Source organism: Stegodyphus dumicola, chromosome 12 (genome assembly GCF_044657685.1).
Source record: "Stegodyphus dumicola isolate Sdum_Otavi_A_Nest chromosome 12, ASM4465768v1".
NCBI classification, from domain to species: domain Eukaryota; kingdom Metazoa; phylum Arthropoda; class Arachnida; order Araneae; family Eresidae; genus Stegodyphus; species Stegodyphus dumicola.
The window spans coordinates 31,611,970-31,636,321 of NC_140779.1; the positions used below are offsets into that span (position 1 = coordinate 31,611,970).

At 30.2% G+C, this 24,352-nt stretch overlaps 1 protein-coding gene and 1 long non-coding RNA gene across 2 annotated transcripts in view; one reads left to right on the plus strand and one right to left on the minus strand.

The window, feature by feature from the left end:
* Positions 1-990: 990 nt before the first annotated feature.
* The window catches only part of LOC118192793 (uncharacterized), a 37,997-nt gene continuing 14,635 nt past the window's right edge, over positions 991-24,352 (minus strand). The window contains exons 3-5 of the mRNA XM_035363806.2: positions 13,609-13,888; positions 8,945-9,125; positions 991-5,285 (exon numbers count right to left, since the gene is read on the minus strand). Coding sequence (XP_035219697.1) covers positions 5,132-5,285; positions 8,945-9,125; positions 13,609-13,888 — 615 coding nt within the window. The 3' untranslated portion in view covers positions 991-5,131. The remainder of the gene's footprint in view (positions 5,286-8,944; positions 9,126-13,608; positions 13,889-24,352) is intronic.
* Positions 15,469-24,352, plus strand: part of LOC118188480 (uncharacterized) — a 153,194-nt gene continuing 144,310 nt past the window's right edge. Inside the window, exon 1 of the long non-coding RNA XR_015044379.1 lies at positions 15,469-15,598. This is a non-coding gene — a long non-coding RNA (uncharacterized LOC118188480). The remainder of the gene's footprint in view (positions 15,599-24,352) is intronic.

The window sequence follows — 24,352 nt, forward strand, 5'->3', positions numbered from 1 at the left end:
AGCCACTCATCAGTGATGCTAATGCCCGTAACAAGAAAAAGTGGTGTTTAAGTCATAAAGCCTGGACTATAGAGCAGTGGAAGCGAGTAATATGGTCTGACGAGTCTTCTTTCACATTGTTTCCCACTTCTGGCCGAGTTTACGTCTGGAGAACGCCATCTCAAGCCTATAATACAGGCTGCTTGTTGCCAAGAGTGAAACATGGCGGGGGTTCTGTAATGGTTTGGACAGCCATATCGTGGTTCTCTGCTAGCCCCATGATAACTGTGTCAGGGCACATGACTGCCAAGACTTATGTGAACATTTTGGCCGATCAAGTTCATCCCATGGTACAAATTTTGTTCCCCGAAGGTGATTGTGTCTTCCAAGACGACAAAGCCTCTGTTCACACAGCTCACATTGTCCAGGACTGGTTTTCTGAGCACGAGGATAAGTTGTCCCATCTTCCCTGGCCACCAGAGTCACCAGACCTGAATATTATCGAACCTTTGTGGTCTACATTGGAACGAAAAGTGCGTTCTCGTTATCCACCGCCAACATCGTTATCTGAACTTGCCACCGTTTTGCAAGAAAAATAGTATAATATTCCTTTGGCAAACATACAGGAACTGTATTTATCCATTCCGAGAAGACTGCAAGCTGTTTTGGAAGCCAACGGGTTTCCTACACCATATGAAGCAAAGAAACATGTTTTTTTAAAGGTGTTTCCATATTTTTGTCCAACCCCTGTATATTGCTTTTGAATACCTTACTTTGACTCCAATTTACTTTAGATTCTTTAAGTATATTTCACTTCAATCTCGCAGCTATAGCACAGGACGGGTATAAAAATTTGCATTTAATTTTGCCTCACTAAATATATATATATATAATTTTCTCAATTCTAATATAACTTTCAATTTTAATTATTTGTTATGATTACATAAAGAGCTTTTACTTAAAAACATGTAACTTGTCGCAGAAAATAGTCCAGTCAAAAGAAGTCGTACATCAGAAATTATTGAAAGATTTATTTTTATTCAGATATATAAAAAATGTTTCATTTATATTCCATACATGCATATTTGTTACACATAGAGTAGTATACAAAACATACATGAATATAACGATATACATAATATAAAAATACACATAAGAATATATAAAATGTACACATATATAAACGTAACACTACACATATAACAATAGATACAATACAGGACAACACAAAGGAACTCTCTATCTCGACGTGTTTCTGTAACCACAGGATTCAAGATAGATAAGTTCATCCTGCCGTTGTGCTTCATTACTATTATAAAGTCACAGTTAATCACGCAGATCAACTGGGCTCATTTTACAAACAGTACAATATTACGTATACAAAACATCACGATCAAGATGCTGAAAATTGTAAGTGTGATATTTTTTGTAATTTTGGACAATGAAAGATAACTTTAAAAGATGAGTCAATTTATACACTTTATATTAGGAGATAAGAAAACCATATTTTCAAGTAATATGCATATTTTACAGTATATTTAATACAAATACATAAAGGTTATACAAACTATATATTACATAAAAATCTAAATAGTTTTAACTTATAAGAAATTAAGTAGTTTAAAACAATAAAAAATAAGAAAATACATTTCAAGTTTTTATTTGACAAAACTTTAAATACCGACGACACACAAAATCACTTAAAACACACATTTTAATTAATATATTGATATCAAATTTAAATGACAGATTTATTATCACATAATTAATTTATTTATTAATTTTCTGGATTAATTTCTAAGAACAGAGGGGTAACAAATATTATCTTTTTCTGTAAATAAATAAATATTATAAAAATAATTATAAAATAATAAATTTGAATAAAATAATTCTGTTAATTTTTTATTGATTTGAATGACAAATTTTTTATACTACACGTATAGTGTTTACTTAAGCTGTTCTGAAAGCACGTTAAGCGATTAATTTTACAAAAATTCAGCGTGGTTAAAACCGTTGATAACGAATATTTTGAACTAGTTTGGGTTCAATCCCAGGCGAACGGGGTGGCTGCGTGTTTTTCCCAATATGTAACGGGAATAAGAGCTAGTTTACCTCAGAAAGTCCTCCACAAAGGTATCCCTCCTCTTAAGCAGATAGATTTTCGTGCCATGTGTATGCAAGCCGCTTTTCCTTGGATTCTTCCACGAAGACACCAATCCTCTTAGGCAGAATGCTGTAGTGTGCTTTGGCATATTTAAAATAAACCAAGCCAAAACAAACCCAAAGACAATGAAACATTCTACTGTTTAAAACTCCGATAGTTCGATTAACTTGTTTTTCAACCATTCCACATAACACGGAGAAAGTACAATTCTTCAAATGCACTAAATTAAGTATACAAAATGAGATACGGCAATAAAATAGCATTACTTTAATTTTAACAATAAACTGTATGAGGTTAGCAAAAAAGCGTTTTTTCCTTCTCAAAGCAAGGTATTTTTCAATGTCTAATTTCCCTAAGAGTTACTCGAAATGCACTGAAAAATTTTTTATATTGAAATGAGCACCAAGAAAATTCTGTAAAAAGTTAAAACTTTAAGAAATTACATTTTTTATTTACAGTATTTAATTTAGTATACTCACTTGCATACGTTTTCACTTGCAACCTTGCATACATTTTAAATTTGTATGACGTTGCAGTAAAAATTTTAAGTATTTTTAATTTTCCATATTGCCCATATGATAAATTTGCAATATTGGTTTTCCAGCTCAATACCATAAACCAATTAAATTTCAAAATTTATTTGTTTTCAATGAATAATTTCATTGATTTCTTTTCGGTTTATTTGATTGCATAGATAATAGTTAAAATTATTCCGCCATTTTGTAAAAGATATGCACTCGAAAGTACAGGTTAAATTTAAAAACATTTTCTTTATTTGATGCATTTATTTTTAATACTATTTATCCCAGAAAGCTGACAGTCCTAATCAGTGTAGTGGTTAGCGCTGCTGTATCTCTCAGCCTGAGTTTAAATCCCGGAGAATGTTTGGAAAATTGTAAGTGTACAGTGTCTGTGCGGCATGGGGCACTTAAAATAACAGCAAGCGAAAAGACCTTTTGAGTGACTTGTTTCTCAAAAACTGGGAGGAAACTTTCCTGATGTTTCGGGTGTAAAATCGGTCGCCTCTTAAGGTGCACCTTGGGTGATGTTCTTTATGCTAAAATGGTTAAATAACCGACGGGTATTGGCCGTTATTAGTGAATGCATAAAGTTGCAAGAGTAAACATGACAGCAAGTTGAATATAATTATTGTTGAGATGAAACTGAAGATGCATGCATGAATTCTAAGCCATCTTATCTACGTATATTTGCATGGAAAACTGTGTCGATTATTTCCTCATAGCTTCTTTAAATATTTCTCAAAACTTAATTTATTAAACATTTAAAAATTATTTCTGACTTATTCCATGTTTTAATTTTCAAACAACAAAAAATAACAGTGTATGTTTCAGAATGGTAACATATATCATGAATTTCTTTAAAATTTGGTATCGAAACACTGCAGTTTATTATTTCTAAGAGCAATCTGTCTTAACTCATACTAAATGGACGTGGAAAATAAAAATATAAATTCTATTAACGCTCTATTTGTGAAAAACTACAAAATGATTTTTGAATGAAGAATTTATTTTTATTCACCTCAGACCAAAGAATATTTGAAAATTCACAGACCAGCTGAACTAGTTTCACAAAATATATTTTTATACACTATGAACATTCTAATATAATAGACAAAAATTTACTTATGATATAAAAATGAATAGCATACAAAAAAACAATAAATGTGCATATTTTCGCAAATTACGCATTCTTCTCGCTTCAGGCTTACAAAGAAAAAATTAGAAAAAATTATAACAGAAACACGGACACAACATAAACTTAATTACAATTTGAACAATACTCAAGGCATTCTAACATCAAATATCCTAATTTATCTAAGCATATCAAAAATAAATTCTGAGGTATTCTAAATTTATGCTTTCAAATTAATAAAAAACTAATAATTTAAAATACCTGCTGATTTATTTTAGAATACAAAAACAAAAGCAGAAGTTAGGACAAAAGCAAAATAAAAAATTAAAAAAAAAAAAAAAAAAAAAAAAAAAAAAAAAAAACATTAACACTAACACATACTGACTATAATACATGAGGTCCTTGCTGTGTTTGCTAGCAGAAACTTTCGCTCTGACATCTGGAGCTTGAAAATTATAGCTTCCAGAAAAAAATATACATATTTACAACATTTGTTATCATAATTTGTTAATATAAAGTATCAAAAACAATTTCTAAACTAAAAAGAAAATAGTATATAATACATAATACAGTAGAAAGTCTGTAATCCGGACGTCCATTATCCGGAATGATCTATAATCCGGACCTCAGTAAACAAATAAATATTAAGCTTTTTTTTGTAAATTTTGACACCCTTTAGATCATAATTGTTCTTTATTTCCTAAATTACGGTTTCATATTTTTAATTGTATAATTTTTTCATGCCATCTTACCAGATTTAAATTTATGATCTATACTCCGGAAAAACCCCTAATCCGGAAGCCGAAGTCTCGAGGAGTCCGAATTAAGGACTTTGTACTGTAATGAGAAAATGGCCACATAGTACACAACAAATGGGCAGAAAGAAAAAGTGAAAAAACTGTAATATTCAAGCAGACTAAACTGTTTATTTTTCATGCCTGAATATTGCATATGTATATCACCTTTTGATTCTTATTTGTGTGTATTAATATATATACATACATATAATTAAAGGTTAGAACAAAAGATAAAATGCTAAGTTATGAGACCCTTTGCCACTACGAAATAATAAAAAGCAAGTATGAGACGACCGATACATATAAGTAAATAAAAGAGAAAAAACATTGATTACTAAATAATATAAAGCATTCTAACACCGATACATATAAGTAAATAAAAGAGAAAAAACATTGATTACTAAATAATATAAAGCATTCTAACATTCTACAGTAAATAAACACTCATATTGGCAGTGTGGAGTTGCCATTTCTGTTGCAATGTTAGGGATGACTTCAGCGAGGCAGCTGTCATGATGGTTTATGCTCCAATATAAATTTATCCGAGGCTGGACAGCATCTTCTGAAATGTTTCAGAACCAATAGGACATTTACTCTGGCTGTTGTAATATTCGCAGTCTCCTCCGGTTCCTCCAAAATCCCTGGCTTGGACGAGTCCACCTTTCGATAGCAAGGATTTAACTGCAGGAAGGCTAAAAAACAGAAAATTAATTTTCATCATCTGATTAATTAAATCGTTAGATTCATGCAGCACTAATAAGAATATCCGTCATAAAACATGATTAGATTTCTTACTAAAACTCGATGAATGTCCGTGTTTAAAAACTAGCAATAATGTCATGCTGCGGGAAAAAATAACGACGATATTAAGAATAGATTTAATTCCCTTTTATGTTAATATTTATTATCTCGAAACAAACACTAATACAAAAACTAATACAAAAATGCTCATCCCAATAATTTTCTATAGTTAAAAGATGCAGCTGTTGAAATAATAGATTTATGATTTTTTAGAGAGTAACTCTTCCTCAAATGCTGTTTACCGTTCAGTCATATAAGAAATCTTAAACGAACTGGCAGTTTTCTATCTAAACGATGGTGTCTGATACTACAGTATCTGCTAAAAAGGACTGGAATTTAGATTTTGACAGCTACTGAACAATATATGAAATTAGAAGTTACAGTTTTATGATACAATTGATTTGTGAAAATATCGCTTTGTATATCATACATAAAAATGACGATGATACTATCTCGTGGTATTGCCAAGAAGGCAGCGAATACTTAGTAATCAAATCAAATAATCATTCAAAGTAATACAGTCCAATATAAACTGCGGATAAGAAAAACAGCCGATAATAAAAAATGTTGCATAAGATAAGCTGTTCAAATAGCATATAAAAATTACTAAGTTTAATTGATCAATTTAGCACTATAATATGCCAAAATTTACCAACATTTTGCAAAGTAATAAAGAAGTTAGAAATATAAGTAACGCAAAATATACTGTACTCGCTTTCTACCATATATGTGTTGGCAATTCTAATATTTTAACTTCATCCGCAAACGAAAAGTGAGAAATTGTTTGCAGTTTCGTTATGTGCATTATTATGTCTTACCTGAAGATATAAATGAAATTAAAGTATTTTTTCCTAGGACAAAAGGGGAAAAATAATATGTTTAATCAGAACATAAACAAATTTAACGGAGCCGAGTCTTCGGGAATGTAAGGAAAGATGAAGTATCCTCTGACGATTTGAACAGCCTAAGATACTTCTTTAGCTGTTAAGCACAGAGTATGAGGAAAGAAGGGTATGACTTGAATTTACGACCAAACAGCAAAGAAGCAGAGTATGGGCAAAGGTATGAGCTCTTAGATGGTTGTATCTGTTAAGTGACTTGCAAGCTAGAATACATAACCGTGATCATTTCCGTCCGTGCCGATTTGGATTGTTACATCGTTTTGAACCAGTATGCATGTACCCATGATCTTAATTATTAGGTTGGTTGGTTTATTTGAATATGGCAAAGCACTCGAGAGCTATCTACCGGAAGGGAGGGATGCCTTCATGGAGGAGTGTCTATGGAAACTGGCTCGTATACCCGTTAAACATGGGCAAAAACATAAAAATGCTCACGCAGCCAGCACGTTCGCTGGATTCGAACCTCGGACTGAGCTAGTGTTCAGCAATTTTACCACTCTGGTAGGCCTTGATTATTAAGAATACATGTATACTAGGCATATGGCCTCATTTGAAAACTCGTCAAATCAGTTGGCATATATTTTAAAAACCTTAGAACTTTTTTAAGAATCGGATGACTGAACAAATGCCTACAAAGGCACCATTATATTTGTATATTAATTTCTATTACATATTACGAAAAATCTGTGATCTGATGTAAATGCAGTGATGTTTGCAATGCAATACATAGCTGGCCATGCATCTTTACATTCTCATATGCATGACATAGAAGCTATTTAATGAAGACATGTTATTACAATTCAGTATAATACGATACGTAGTGCTTTTGAGGACCGATTTGAATCAGATTTAACGTATTAATATTTAATATTTAAATTATAAATATTTATATATTACAAATATTTTTCATTTAAAATGTTTTGAGTTCCACATTAAGTATTTGCATATTTTTTTTGATTATGTAATATTTTAACTTAGAAATATCAAACATTTTCAAATCAAAATAATTGGCCTTTACTTCTTAGACTTAGCTTTGAGTGATTTATAAAAAGGAAATAGTGGTTCCATCTCTGGAAAAAGTCAATGATTATCATTGTTTATTAATTTAACAAAACAACATTCAAAATAAATGCTTTGCAACTTACGGAATATTTGCGCATTACATTCTTTTGCTTCTAAGGGGTGGTGGAACCCAAAAAATCTTCAAAAAATGCTGATTTCGGAGTTTTGCATTTTCAAATTCTCTGCACTTATACCTTTCTAAAAATACCATTCTTTAATCTCTATGAAAATTAGAACTGTAAAAAACTAGTTTTAATTTGTCATTGAATGCTTTGATAAATGAGGCTTTTTACATAAAAACGCGTTTTTCTCCAAACGTGATTTCGATGTACCTTTTCTCAGGAAGTAATGCTCACAGATATCTAAAATTTTTATGGCTTATTTATTCCCTAATATTTACTGAAATGATCTTTTTGTGATAAACTATAAAAATTTTTTGGTGAGAAAAGTACTAAATTTTGCTTTGTCTAACAAAATATTCTGTAAATTAGTCTAAAATTTCAAAAGCTCATTTCAGTATAATCAGATAGGTATACTTTAATTACACAAAAATTTCAAGCGTGTATCTACAGCAGATTTTGAGAAAAGGTACATCGAAAATGGTCAATTTAACACTGCCAGTATTGCTGATACCTCTTAAAATAAAACTTTAAAACCATCAGCCAAAATCTTTAAAAGTTACGAAATTGTATTAAAATATCAATGATAAATTAATTGCCTTTAATGTGATTAAAAGACATTGAAAATTTTTTCATGTTATGTTACAAATTATGTTGAAAATGTTGTGATAAAAATTTAAAAACGGGTTGCTTAATATTCAACAAAACCCACGAACACCGTCATTACGCGCTTCGAATAGAATTATATGTTTATTCTTCATCAGTTTCTGCGTTAAATCCTCCGAGTTCATTAAAAAGAAAAATCAACAAAAGCTTTACATTCTAGTATTATTATTCTTAACTAAACAAGTGATGAGATGTCTTTAGAAAGATTTACAATTAAATATTTAATTTATAAAAAAATTTAAACAGGTTATAATTTTTTAATTTTATTTTAAAATGCAAGATGAAGATTTTATGTTAATATGTCTCTATGTGGGTTTCATTGACTGAATGCAGAATACCTAAGCAGGCTACATTCATTTTACAACAGAAAGCTAACAGTAATCTCCTTCAGAGAAGAACAAGTCCTCAAGAAGTCATTTTCGATATACACAACAAAGCGTTAAAAACGTCCACAGAAACAGCCGTCCCAGCTAGCTGGCTTCTGCTGCCGGTAAAACATTTAAGGTTGATTTCGATATTCCACTGAGCGCTCTTTATCTTTAGATACTACAAACTTTCACGTAGTCATATTTGTTTGAAAAAAATTAAGTTTTTACTGCATATAGTTTTCAAATGTTTCAAAATCAAACTCTTCACATTTTTTAACGATAGTGTATTTTTTGTTTTCATTTTAATTTGTTAATTTTTTACAAGAGCATAAATAGAGTTTGCTTTGATATTATGCAGAGATAAATTTATAATAGAGAGATTTTTTTAATAAATTTATAATTTCACGTATCATAATTCAAGTTAGTCACTTACTTTAAAATGTCCTCCAGAACATCAGCAGGAGTGGTAGAAGCGTCTCTTCCTCTGGTGCGCTGGTGATGTCGCTTGGCATTTCCGAGGGAACACAAAGCGACTTTCATGCAGGCTTCACCGTCGATGTTAAACTGATTGAGAACACTGTTCATGTTCTGGAAGAAATCGTCCGCTCCATGACCTGAAACATACACATAATTAATGGATTTAATTTCAACAGTTCTACTGCAGTATTCCGGATTATTTCAACTTCTTAATGCCCGTTCACATATGTATGAAAACAATGATTCTCAACAGTGCAATAAAATGTTGAGTAAGTAACAGTTCCTTGAATTAACGTATAGCGCATCGAATAACAATTATTGGAGTTAAAGCAAAATAATCAAAAACAATATTTATAAATTTACAGGACTAGGTCCGAAGGTTTAAGTACAGAACCTTCGAAATTAACCCTGAAAATTTATGAATATTATGCTGATTCTTGTTGTTTTCAACTCCTCCAATAAGTTTCTTATAAATTAAATATGTAAAAACTATCATGTCATAAACTATTAAAATGAATTAATTTTTCGAACTTATTGTAAATGATCTAACAAAAGAACTACCCCATGTGAAGTTGATGAATCAATCGTGGAGGGTTGTTAAAATTAAGGTTTGAAAATTCAAATCAGAAATGATTTCTTGGTATACATTTGAAATTCTATTAAATGGTAAAATTCTAACAGGCTCTCCGCCTCTCAAAAATCACTTTAACTTGCAAATTCTGAAATGCATAGTAAACAGAAATTATGAAGATCGTAAACTGTCAGTATCAATGTAAAATTTCGTGCAATATTCACATCCAATTTTCTTAGTTAATATTGCACAATTTTAGTTTATTACATTTTCGCTTAGATAAGAATTTTATTGTTTGATTTTAGCTCTTTTAAATCTGATTTTTGAATTTCTGCTCATCACAATTTGACATCGAAACTTTGGAATGTCTTTATCTTAAAATATACTAAACGTCATCAATTTAAAAGCACATTTGAATTTACTACAATGAGTTATTTATTAGTTCAAAGGGGCTTCGTCTCTGAAGGACTATTGTTTTCGTTTTGTGATTTAGCGTTGGTTCACTATAAATGTCCGTTTCACTTTTCAAATTGTTGCCACCAAATGTCATTGTCTTGCATTATATTTGAAGAAATTAAATAATGAAAAATCTGCACAAATGTATGTATATTTCTCCCACTGTGATAAAACAACGGTACATAGAGCCATCGAATTTTGAATAATGTAATCCTACTGTGAATATGGGCATAAGGATGCCCACATTTAAAATTTGGAATTTGTTTTATTATCGATTTCATATTTTGTAAATCTTTAACGAATTTTTGATTAACAAAATCATGGATTTCAAAGCGAGCAATGGCAACGTTGTAAAGAAAAGAACATTTTTATCTCCAGCGCGTGAGACAGCGTACGGAAATTCTAAAGATATGCTCGATTTAAAATTATTTTGCGATATTGCTCTTGAACAGAATTTTATGGTTTAAGTGCGAAGAACGTGATAATTAATAAATAAAGGTAACAGACAAAATGTTAAAAAAACGCCCCTTTGGAGGTAAGCTTTATTTTCTTTAATTGTGCATATAAAAAATGCTTTATTTATAAAGTTAATTCGCTGCTCGAAAACTAACAAACACCATAAGCATGTTTTTCTTCTGATTTTCTTTGTATATGTCTTTGCTAAAGCTGAACAACGACAACGAAAGGTATAATCTGACACAAAACATAGGACAGTTGTGTATCACCCGTTCTACTGCGCCGATTAATGAAATTAACGCCGATTAACGATTAAGTTGCGTTTTTCATACCTACCGAAACTTACCTAGAGATTTCAAAATTTATCTTAGCGCACATTTTTTTTAATTCTGCGCCTAATAATTCACTTCAGCATTCTAAATTTATAGTAACCTATTTTCCTTTTCCTTTCACTGTGCACGAACGGAAAAAAGGGGCATCGTTCTTTCTTTCAAATAATTTTAACAAAGTGCGTCAACCAGATTTGGCGTTACTACCGTTTAATATGGCAAATTTCAAATCTCGGCAATATGTATAAATCCATGTAAATCTTCGGAAATTTTGAATAAAAATACTGTAGCTTTTTGCAGGTATGCCTGAAAATACATCTACTTTAAGATGTAAAAATTAATGTAGGTTATAAATCAAAAACTTCTCGAAAAATTTATAAAAACTTTTTTAAAAAGTCAAATTTTTAAAAATAAATCAGCAAATATCTGTAAACTTTACTTGGTTTGAACCAAAATTTCAAACTGTGAAATGTAGTTAAACAAATTATTTCCTTTTTTAAAACTTGCGAGTCGCAGCAAAAACGAAAACTCAAAAAAGATAATAATAATATCTAATAAACGCTTGTTAACACTACGTGAATGTACCTCATTAAAAGCAGCAAAACTTCAGAAAATCTAAAAAGATTCTCGAAAGATTAGCAAGTATTTTCTGAAATCCGGTAATAACGATGTATAGTAAGAAGTGTCTCCAGTTTAACTGCATTAAATGACAACGAAATTATTTAAGACTTTTCAGTAATTTGATCGGCCTTGGAGACCCCATTCACAGTTTAGATTTGACTAGATTGTTGATTTTATTCTGTTGTTATGATTCTAATATTTCACGTTAGTTTAAATTTAATAAAATTCTTAGATATTTTATATAATATAAATATTAATTCGCGCATCGAATAACGATTACTTAAGCATACAATTGTTATTAAGTGCTAGTGAATTTGATTTTATTATAAACTATAGTTGCCGTGAATATCCTCATTTTCCCGCTTAGTAAAAGAATTGATCTGTACACTACATGACTTCCTTGTACGGAATATTAAATTATACGCCTTTTTCTTGCATTTCAGTTAAACTCTTAAAGATATAGTTCTCATTCAATTAATTCAGTTCTCACTTCACGGCAAGGCAAAAATACATAAAACCTCAAAATATCTTTATAAAAAATTGAAATATCTACACAAATATAAAACGCCAAATACAGTTAAAACAATTTTTTACACTTCAAATTAGAGTTTCCAAGCAAAAACGAGCAATTCAGCTAGCTGGTAAAAAGGCAGATTTCGGTGCACAAAAGTGAGAATTGCTTTTGGTTCCATTCGTAAAAAAGACACTGAAGGTGCAGAAACTGACTTAATTCACTATTCTGCTAAGTTTCAAATGCAAACAAATATGGCAGCTATGGTAAAAAAAATTACACATAGCCGCACTTAAACAACTTTTGACTGTTGATCATTCTACAACAGTTACATGCAGATTAACTAAAGGCATAAAAACCTTAACCGGAAGATAAGAACTACACAATTCAATTACTTTCTAAGCAAAAAATGCACAATTTACCAACATATAAGAATAAAAAACCTTAGCTCACTCAGCCGATTAACAGAGTGGATATGTATACATATATATAATTTTAGTGCGGCCGATTGCAACCAGAAAGGGAGGAGCACAGCTATACGTTATAGCATTCCTATATACAAAATTTCAATGTTCTGAGGCTATTCGTTTCGGATACATACATACGTAAGACGCCACGAAAAAAAATTCTCTTCTGAATGCATTTTAAATCAGTTTTATAATTCGTCTGCGGACAAGAATAGTCCTTTATTCTATTTAGATGTCACGCAAAAACATCGTTACACTGCAATCGATAGGGGTCAAAAATGGATATTTTCGTTGAAATTTTTGCGATTACAAAGCTTCCTTTACTTCCTACCACCCTAATCTTATCTCGACCTAATCCTTTTCTAATCCTATATATTAGTGTTCATCAATTATAGAGAGTTTTAAGTTTTCTGAGTCGTGATTAATTAATGGGGCTCATACACCTTAAACCCTTTATGATCTTCGAATATGTGATTGCTACAAGAATTGGGATATTTTATTTATTTTAAAAGCAATTACTTCTAATCTTTTACAGCTTACTGCATAATATAGCTACTTTGGAAATTAGTAACCAGAAAGTTTGTGTTGCCACAAATATTTTTGTAATTTAATCCGCTTTGGAACAAAATTTTCCGTCAAGTTTCCACCTTGCGCGCACGATATTTTAAAAATGGCTAATGGTACGTACTTGAAATTTGGTGGAATTCTTTATATGGGCACTATTATCTAACTAAACCAAAAATCTGATGAATATTTTAAAATTAAAAAATTTTATGCACGAAAACATTATAGATGTTTTTAATAAAATACATTTTATAAACTCAACTCCAAATAAAATAAAAATTTAATATGAAATTCTTAGAATTTTTGGTTCACAGTACTTTCCAAATGGTATATAAGCTACATATTAAATATGGAATTAAATTATGCAACAGAATGTTTTAAACTGTGCGCGCAAGGTGGAAACATGACGAAAAATTTTGTCACAAAGCCGATTAAATTATAAAAATATTTGTGGCAATACAAACTTTCTGATTACTATTTCAGAAAGCAGTTATATTATGTAGTCAACTGCAAAAAGATGGAAGTAATTGCTTTTAAAATAAATAAATTCTTGTGACAGTCACATATTCGATGATCTTATCGGTTTTGAGGTGCATGAGTCCCCTTAAATTATCAAATATTAATTTTAAAAAATATTTTTCTTACCATCTCTGAAGACTCCTTTTCCATCGAGACTGAAGAGATTGCTGACTTTTGGATATAAAAGGGCAGCTGTAACAGCCATGGCTGCCATGGTGGCCATACCACTAGACAGACCACTACCAGATCCCAAAAGGTTGGAAGTCAGGGAACTGGCGGCAGAGCCGGTCGACCCATATGAAGATCCAGACCCAAACAGTCCACCTCCTACGGATGGAGCTGTCAGGGCCGAGAACATTTTGGCATATGGGATGCTGAAGAAAGGTAATTTAAAATCCAAGCCAACCTAAATGAAGAAATATATTTAGTTTTGTAGTTCTGTTATATTAAGAGTCATATTTACAAACATTTACATAATTCTTTTCTTTCTTTCTTTTTTTTTTTTTTAAAGATCATGCGTTTATTACACTTTCGCATTTCAAACCATTCGTTAGATTTGAAAAAAAAAAAAAAAATCTGATATGTACACCACATGACTTCCTTGTACGGAATATTAAATTATACACATTTTTTCTTCCATTTCATTTAAACGTATTGGATTGAATTAAATCTACTTCGTCGACAGCGCATAAAACACAATAGAATAAATGCACTCCTTAAAATTTAAAATTCACTATATTTGTTTAGCATAGCGACACTCTGGCGCTAGGTTCACTTAATATTTCGTTCATATTATAACTCAGAATGCACAAAATTTATATCCTTTCATAAATTACCTAATCGTTGCCACATATTCTATTCAAATACTATAATAATTTTAAATTTAGAACGATGTATAAAAGAAATTAAGCAAACAAACCAAAAAAGAAACAGTTTTTCGCAGACGATTCAGTATTTCTCATGCAATTAATTCAGTTCTCACTTCGCAACAAGGCAAAAATACATAAAAACTCATATCTGTATTAAAAATTACGAAATAAATCTTAAACACTTATTTCCTCGAAAAAATTCCATAAAGAATTAAGCATAATTTAATTCGCAATAATAAATGAATGCGTTTATCTTTGTTGTTGCGTAGCTTAATCTCTCTAGATTGGCAACAAATCTACTATTCTGCTGTTTTAAATGTAAACAAATATGTCTGCCATGTTATTTAAAACTTAACCACACTTAAATAGCTTTTAAATTGCTGATAATTGTACAAATATTGCTTCCAGATTTACGAAAGGCATAAAAACCTTAACCGGAAGATAAGAACAACATAAGTCAATCATTTTTAAAGCAAAAAATGTACAATTTACAAACATATAAGAGTAAAGAAAGATCACTGAGCCGGGTAACAGAGTGAATATATATATAAATATATTAACATACGTGTGGTGCGGCCGATTGCAACCAAAATACGAGGTGCACATCTACATGTTATAGCAGTCCTATATACGAAATTTCAACGTTCTGAGGCTGCTCGTTTTTGAGTTATGCGAATTACGTACGTACGTACGTACGTTCGTACAGACGCCACGAAAAATTCTTTTCAGGATTCATTTTATATCAGTTTTATAATTTTTGGGAACAAAAGAGTCTTTTATTCTGTCTTTACGTACAGATGACACACAAAAACCTCGTTAAATTGCATTCGATAGCGGTCGAAATGGATATTTTCGTTAAAATATGCTGTCTGAAACTTTTCGCGATTACAATTCTTCTTTTTTACTTCGTACAAGGAAGTAAAAAGCCTTATTTCTAAAATACTGCAGCTACTCTGTTTTAGAAAAATCAGAAACTGCTCTTCATATTGTTTGTCTGAAAAATCCATATTCTGCTTCCCCTATTGACACCTAATGTCAACAGATGGCGCTAGTGGCGGTGTTCATTTTCTTACCTGGAACTCTCTCGAACTTCTTATCAACTGATAATGCGTGAGTACCTTCCTTTCGTCACTATCACTCAAGATGAAAAACAAGTTTCTATTTAACCTTTGAAACTTGCACTGCAGATTTATCCATCTTATGAGGATTCTTGATGCTGCAATATCTTTAATAGTTGCTCTTCGGCGGTATTATTTTCGTTATTTTATTTATTCATTTATTTATTACTTTATTTTTTTTATTTATTTTGTATTTACTGATACAAAATGATGATCAAAGGAAAATTCTTAAATTCACATTATATGTTTTTTTAATATTCCAAAATAATGCCTTTTAATTTTATGAAGTACATACTAAATTATAGCATTATGTATGAACAAACAAATAAAGTAAGTAAGTAAACACATAGAAGAGGTACACACAGAAGAAAGTAACGGACATGTATCTTTTTCCCAGCTAGCAAACACTTAAGTTAATTAATTAATCGTCTCGCCTTTAATGTATATTATGTAAATTTCCTTTTTTCATAATGTTCGGTCATTCTTAATGCTTTCTCTTAGTTTTATACGAATATATTTTTATTCACCTATTCTTCCTTATTTATTTTTTTTTACAAAGTTTACATTGTATTAGTATGATAAAAGGCAAAAGTGTCGGGGGACAATTTTCTGAAGTAAGAAAATAAAATTCACGCCTATAAGAATTATTTCCCGATTTTAAAACTTGACAGTACAGCCTAATTTGGATAACTAAACTCATCTTACTAAAAACCTTTTTGTCATAATTCTCACTACAGAAAATGACGAAACACTTTCGCGTTTATTTACTATTGTTGATTGATCGAAAGTTAGTTTGTTCCCCTTGAGAAGTCAACGAATTTCCGGTCAATAACAATAATTGCTTAGTGTATTGACTGCACTGGTTGCTGTTAATTTTTTTCCTTATTTATCAGTCATGGTGAAATGAAATTGAAGGCTTTAATATAACCATGTGACAAGGTCAAACGTTTTACTAAACCTTTTGAAGGAAACCTCTTCAAGATATTTATTTATTTCAGTTCGCAGGGATTTTTGTTCGGTCATAATAGTAATAACTGCCCATTTGAGAATAATATTTACTTCAAGCGTCAAGTGAAAATGATATAGTCATAAAAGTATTGCAGAGATCATCCTAACGCACTTCGTCTTTTCTTTATTAAAAAAGTACAAAAGTCTCCGTGGAGAATTTATGTTAAAATAATATCACAGTAAAGCTGTTTTCTATTACTTGGCTTTATCAATATTAATTAACCAATTCTTACGATTTGAAACTTTACTGCAACTTCTTCTTCCGCAATCTTCAGCAGAATGCAAACTGGCTGTGGAGTATTTATTTAAGCCGTGTGTTTGGTTGGTTTTGGTTTTAGCTTTTGGCAAGCCTTTTTTACAGTCACCAGCTCTGCCAAAGTTTATTCCGGCTTTAGCCACTTTGCTAGCCGACTTTAAAACTGCACAGTTAATTACTTCAGTAGGCTAAGTAGATGACTATGTGTAGTCTCCGACTGCATACTTAAATTTTCAATTCAGTTTATGCTATGTTAAACAGTCGCAAGTGGAAGTTTGTTTTGTAAAACAAGCAGCCTCTTCTGTTGAATATCAAGAGTTAATGAGAAGCTTATTTTATCCTTCGTAAGACTCTGTGTACAAGCTCGTTTTAAATCTAAAATTTTATGATCTTTATTTTAATATTTAATTTCTGAAAGGCCTTATTCTTAAATTAGTAGATCTGTTTCTTTTTTAGGTATTTGACTGGAATAAGTGTAAACAGCAGTTTCTTTCCTGTTTTAGCAATTAATAATTTGTAATTTTTAACTAATTAAAATTTTAATTTAAATTCTTCGATATGTTAAAACTTTAATATGAAATTTCGTTTTTTTTAAAATTATTTTTTATTTTTTTAATTTTATTAGTATTTGGCTACTGCTTAAGAATTTTAGCTTCTGTCACATGTCAAATTCTCATTGATAATCATCGCAAGAGCATTCATTACTCACAAACTTAATCATTGCAAAAGCATTACACACACAAGAGCATTGCATTACTAATAACCATTGCATTGCCTATATAATGCTTCTGTTTTCCGTATGATAAAAGAAATCAAGACGAAAAGATACATCATTGTTAAATATTATTCTTGCCCAAGAGCTAAGAGCACAAAGAATATAATTTCCGGGAGGAAAAGAAAAAAAAAAAGGGGGAGGTTGTGCGCAGTCGCGTTATTTCCTCTTCTTGCTGAAATCACTTTCGGGGAAAGTTGCTAGTTAAGCAAGATAGAAATAATTTCCTTCAGGCAAAAAGACTGTAAGAGTACTGAAATTCCATGAGAGATGTCAATGATTTTACGCCTACACGTTAGTTATTTTTAACCTTCAAAATCTAAGTCATTTCCATACTCCAGTTTGATAAATGCATTCAAGGCGATGAGTTTTAATTTTTTTTTTTAACTTGAAATGACATCAGTAATTATCCAGTCGCTTCATTCAGCAAAACTGCCAATTAACCTAATGCTAAATATCTCAACAACTGCCAATTAACCTAATGCTAAATATCTCAAACTCCAATCACCGGATTCGCTGATTTTTCTTTCTGAGCAAAGTAAAATTAAGCTCGTGGTTGATTTTTTAAAAATATTTTGTTAACTTAAAAACAATACAAAAGCATTTTTATTAATTAATTTAATTCTCACATATTGATTTATTATTTTACATTATAATATAAATTATACATCATAAAAATTACGTGCTTTTTTAGTGGCCGAAAACAACGCAAGGCGAAAATTTTGTGGTACAAAACATCGTGGGAGAAAAGAAAGCAAAGCAATTCTAAAACAAAATGGTACAAAATATCGTCGTAAAAAATAAAACGACTCAAAAACTTCGCAGTTTAAAAACATCGTCGTCGAAAATACCGTAGTATAAGACAGAGTACCTACATATCATCACATGATGATAATATCACATGCGCTCTTCAGACTTTAAAAGTTGTTTTGACATTCGATTCAATTTTTTTTAGTCGTTTTAGATTAAAGTTCGATTTTATGTTATACCATCGGTTGATAAAGCACAAAAACAACAAACGATAAACATAAGCTTCATTTTGTTGAACGATTTAACAATAACAAAGAATTGTTTATCGTTTCATTTGACGCAAGCGAACAAAATGATGACCCTAATGGAAAGATTGGTAAAACTAGTATATCAGTTTACAGATGGTAAACAACCAAGTAGCGTTATCAGAATTAATTTTTATTTGTTTAGTGATAAAGCAATTGTAATCATTCCATTTTTTTCTCTATCATCGTGAGATCTAAAACTCAGAGAAAGTCGTAGCCGTATGTTATTTGTACAAGTGTTGCAAATGGTGTTCAATCAACAAGCGATCTTAAATCGCCTATGCTACTAAATTTCAGTTTTCTTCCATATACAGTGTCTCAAAAAAGTGATGGGACACTTGTGCTTTACAAAAGGAAACAGTAATAAAATTAATTAAAAAAACATGTAAAAATTTTGTGTGGGTGTGTTTCATACTTAAATTTAGTAACAATTAATACATAACATACATTTTCTCAAAATATTAAAATATTAATTTAATAAAAATATAATTGTTTAAAACGGAGCAAAAAAATGGCTCACATAAGTGATGGGACACCATTAGATACTACTAGGTACTACAATAAAAATATTTTTGGGGGATTTTATTTTTACTCAAAAGCAATTCGCAATAATTTATAAAATCGTCTGCAGTATTTCTCTCCAGTTTGTTTTGGAATTTTTGTGTATTTTAGCTCTGTGCAGCCATGAATGCTAAACGAAAAGAAACTTTGCCTGAAATTCGAAAATTAGTTATTATTTTGCATATTGAACGTGAAAAATCTATTACAGAAACTTCTGAAACAGTTAACTTGAGTCATTCAACAGTTTACAATATCATTAAACGATATAAAAAGAATCATATGATTCAGGATAAAAGAAGACCTGGCCGACCATCAAAGCTATCCAATGGAATAAAGCGAATTATTGTTCAAAATATAAAAAAAAAATCGAAGAATGAGTGCTTCTGAAGTTGCTACTGATTTACAAGCATTATATGGAATAATTGTTAATCCTGAGACTAGAAGAGTAATTCGATCTGCTGGATATCACGGTAGAGCAGCCAGGAAAAGATTCTAAGTGAAAAGAATAGAAAACTCAGACTGGCTTTCGCAAAATCCAACATAAATAAGAACTCTGATTACTGGAATGAAGTTATATTTGCTGATGAGAGTAAATTTAATATATTTGGCTCTGACGGTAGAATCTTGGTGTAGAGAAAACCCAGGAAAGAATTTCGCAAACAGAACTTAGTGCCAACAGTAAAACATAGTGGAGGAGGAGTTATGGTGTGGGGGGTGTATGTCGTCCGCTGGAGTCGGTAATCTTGTTTTTATTGTCTGTATAATGGATCAGTACAAGTATACTGACATTTTAAATCAAAATTTGAAATCTTCAGCACGAAAATTGACCCTTCATAACGACTTTCATTCTACCAGGACAATGACCCCAAGCAAACTGCTTTGAACGTTAGACTCTGGCTGCTGTATAAGTGTCCTGAAATAATAAAAACACCACCACAATCTCCAGACTTAAATCCCATAGAGAATATTTGGCAAGAATTGGAATCAAGAATTCGCAAACACAACATTTCTTCAAAACAACAATTAAAATCATTGCTTCATGAAGAATGGGGTAAAATCACTCCAGAAATCACAAAAAAAAATTAGTCGAATCCATCCCAAGAAGATTAAATCACGTTTTAAAAGTAAAAGGAAATTCAACAAAATATTAAAAACCTTTTACAAATTAAACTTTTTGATAAATATTTGATGGAAAAGTAAGTGTCCCATCACTTATGTGAGCCATTTTTTGCTCCGTTCTAAACAATTGTATTTTTATTAAATTAATATTTTAATATTTTGAGAAAATCTATGTTATGTAATAATTGTTACTAAATTTAAGTACGAAACACACCCACAAAAAATTTTTACATGTTTTTTTAATTTATTTTATTACAGTTTCCTTTTGTAAAGCACAAGCGTCCCATCACTTTTTTGAGACAATGGCTTGTTAAGTCGTAGACTTGTTTTCTGCACGATTGTGTCATCAATACCACGATTTCGCTAACCGAAATAGACAGCATGAGGTTAAAATAGTAGTATTTCAGCAATTACGTCAAAATTCTTATTAGTGTATGATATTTGTCAAAGCAAAAATCCTGAAATGCAGTAGTTTGATGTAAAAAAAAAAAAAAAATTAAATTAAAGGTTTCAGATATTACATTGCGCACAAAGGGGCTTTTTATTAATGTTTCTGTGTTACCTTTATTTATTAAATATCATGTTCTTCACATTTAAACCATAAAATAAACTTAAACAGCAATATAGCAAAATAATTTTAAAATTGGCATATCTTTAGAATTTCCGATACACAGACGCGCGCGCTGGAGATAAAAATGTCTTTTTTCGTACAGTGTTGCCATTGCTCGCATAGAAATTGTTGAGTTTCTTAATAAAAAATTCATTAAAGTCCGATTTTGTATCAAAATACATATATTAAAACAATGCTATTTATAAATCTAATGCATATCCTAAGTCGCGCTTTCGAGATATGAAAAACTCAAGTTGAATTTCGTCAATCGGTCCAGTAGAACGGGAGATATAAACTGTTCCCTCTCCAAAGGGGCTTTGTCCCTTTCGACTATTGTTTTCCTTTTGCGATTTTGCGTTGGTTCACTATAAACGTCTGTTTCACTTTTCAAACTATTGCCACCAAATGTTAGAGTTCTGTATTATATTTGAAGAAATTAAATAAAAATCTGCATAAATGTATGTATATTTCTCGCACTGTAATAGAACAACGGCACATAGAGCCATCGAATTTTGAATGGCGTAATCCTACTGCGAATATGAGCATGTGGAAGCCCAAATTTGAAATTTGTTTTATTATCGATTTCATATTTCATAAAACTTTAACGAATTTTTTATTACCAAACTCAAGGATTTCAAAGCGAGCAATGGCAACGTTGTACAGGAAAAAATTTTTTTTCTCCAGCGCGCCAGACTGTGTATCGGAAATTCTAAAGATATGCTCAATTTAAAACTATTTTGCGATATTGCTCTTGAAGTGAATTTTATGGTTCAAGTGTGAACGTGATATTTAAAAAAGGTAACAGACAAAATGTTAAGAAAAAAAGTCTCTTTGGACGTAATTTAAAATATGAAACCTCTCAGTTTTTTTTTTTTTTTTGTTTTTGTTTTCCCTGCAGTGTACTTAAAAATTTCAGGGATTAAAACCTGAATGCGAGGATCAAAGAGCAATTTATTATTATTATTTTTATATATATATATTTTTAGTTATAATTCTGTAAGACAAATTCTTCTTTGAGGTGTTAGACTGTCACCAAAATTTTTCACGTTGCAATTTAGATGTTTTATTTCCCTTCTTCTGCATCTAATATTTACGCAAACTCAATCAACAGATATTAACATTTTCTTTAGTTAAAAATACATTAATATATTTCCTAACAATTCAGAGAAACCATATATAGTTTAAAAGGCTATTTCATTGTAATTTCTACATATAATAAAAGAAAGAGTCTGTGTGCGTGTGTGTGTGTGTCTTTCGTTCGCGCTTGCGCGTAAGCTAATAGACCCACGGCTACGAAATTTGGTACATAGGTGCATCTAGACAAGAGCCAGTGCACGTCGAAGCGATTTTTTCGAAATTCGAATTCGAATTTTTTTTTAATTTTATGTTTATTGACGAAATCGCGTCATTTTAAGACATAATGGGCTATAGGAAAGCGAGATTTAGCTATAAAGACTTAGCTATTTTACCAACTTAAAATAAATTTCGTGTTTCAATAAATCGATTAAATACAAATTTATTTAACAAAGGGGCTTAACACCTTTTCAACGGGATTTTTTCTTAAAAAGTTTATTTTTTAAAATGTACAGTTTATTTTTCTTTGATTTTTGGACACGTTAAACTTTCATCCTTGCAACTGCTTTTACAAAAACAATTTTGGAAAAATGATATTTTGTATTTTTTAAAATTTAAATGAAACTTCCGAGTACACTTCTCACATCTTTAAAAATGTGATTTTGGCAACAATTTTCCTGTCTTATTGTTGTTGATAGATTTTTGATGAAATCTCATCATTTTGAATAGTTTCATTCTTAGAAATATGGGTTTGGCAACAATTTTTCATCGTATTTATTATGTCATATTTTTTAAGAGATTGGCATATTTCATTGTCATATAATACATTTTTATTGATTTTTTTTTTTTTTTTCTTTGATAAAGTTGTTCTGCAGAATAAAATTCTAAGCGGAATTTTATGTTTTTTGAGTTGCTTTCATTTTATTTTTTGCTTATCACTGTTTGTAAGATATTGAAAAGTTTTGCATGATTTTTTTTCTTTAACGGAAAGTTGATTAATTTTCTTTGTTAGGATAATTAATATTTGTATTAAAGGATTTAGCTTATTTCATTGTAATTTTTTTCTCTTGAAAATATAAGATAAAATATCATTAATTATACTTTGCTTTTCAGAATTTTTTGTTTTTTGTATTACGTTATTTATTGCTCATTTCACTGTTTTTAAGATATTGAAAAGTTTTGAGTGATTTTTTTAGGAAACAAAGTTCTTAAACTTCTTTATACCATTTGAGTTCTTAAGATTCTGCAAAGGGAAGTTGGTTAATTTATTCATTAGGATAATTAATATTTGTATTAAGGGATATTGCTTATTTCATTGTAATTTTGTTATACGTAATAACTTTTTTTATGAAGTTGTTCTGCAGAGTAAAATTCTATGCAGTTTTTAAATTTAACGTTTGGTGTTCCCTTCAGCCATTTTTCCGGTACATTTAAAAGCCAGACGAAGGCTGGCAGCGAAGCTGCTAGTTCGTAATAAAACATCTGCCCGTATGTCTGCATAACAGGTATTAAATCCTCAAGTAATACAAATTCTCATATTTTGTGCTCGAGACTATTTCTATTGATTGCTTCAATCACCATTCTTATAGTCGCCAGTAAAGTAAGGAAAATATTATTTACAAAAGTAAACGAAACTAATACTTGAAATATGTCAGATTATTTCTATGTTGAAAAATATTTCTCAAGTGTTACTACAAAACTTATATGTGTTAAATATTGACGTGTTATATGTTAAAATATATGAGCACTGAAATCTACAAACACACTGATATATTTTATATTTGTTTCGTGATATATGTTTTTATTAAATATCATTTATAAAATGTAATTAATTCTTATGATTCTGAAATTGAAATAATTTTATAATAAAAGACAATAAAAAATCAGCTTGATATTTCTTTGAATAAAGAATATCGCTGGAGACAAATCAACATATCTACAGTTTTCACCTGTTGAATGTTTTTAGTCTACTTATTATACTAATAGAACAATTCTCATTAATACTGCATTTGATAATTACTTCAGGAAAACCTGAATAATACTTAATTTTAAAGCCAATTACGTTACGTAACTTAACTACGTTTATTGTTATTACTGTTACTTAATTTTAAAGCCAAATACGTTTATAAATTCTCTATTAAAATATTTCATAGTTTATTTAAATCCAATCTTAGAATTTAATATTACGTTTAATAAAAACATATATCACGAAATAAATATAATACTATGTTTCAACATAATGTAAAGGAAACATATAAATACTATTGAGTTTGGTACACCTAGTATATGAAATTATAAACCATCATGAATGTCTAATTATTATAAATAACAGCTTTGAAAAAATACGCTCAAACGTACTCATTAATACATTATTCTTTGTAAAGTTATTAATATACACACATCGTAATTAATATGTCATATAAATTTT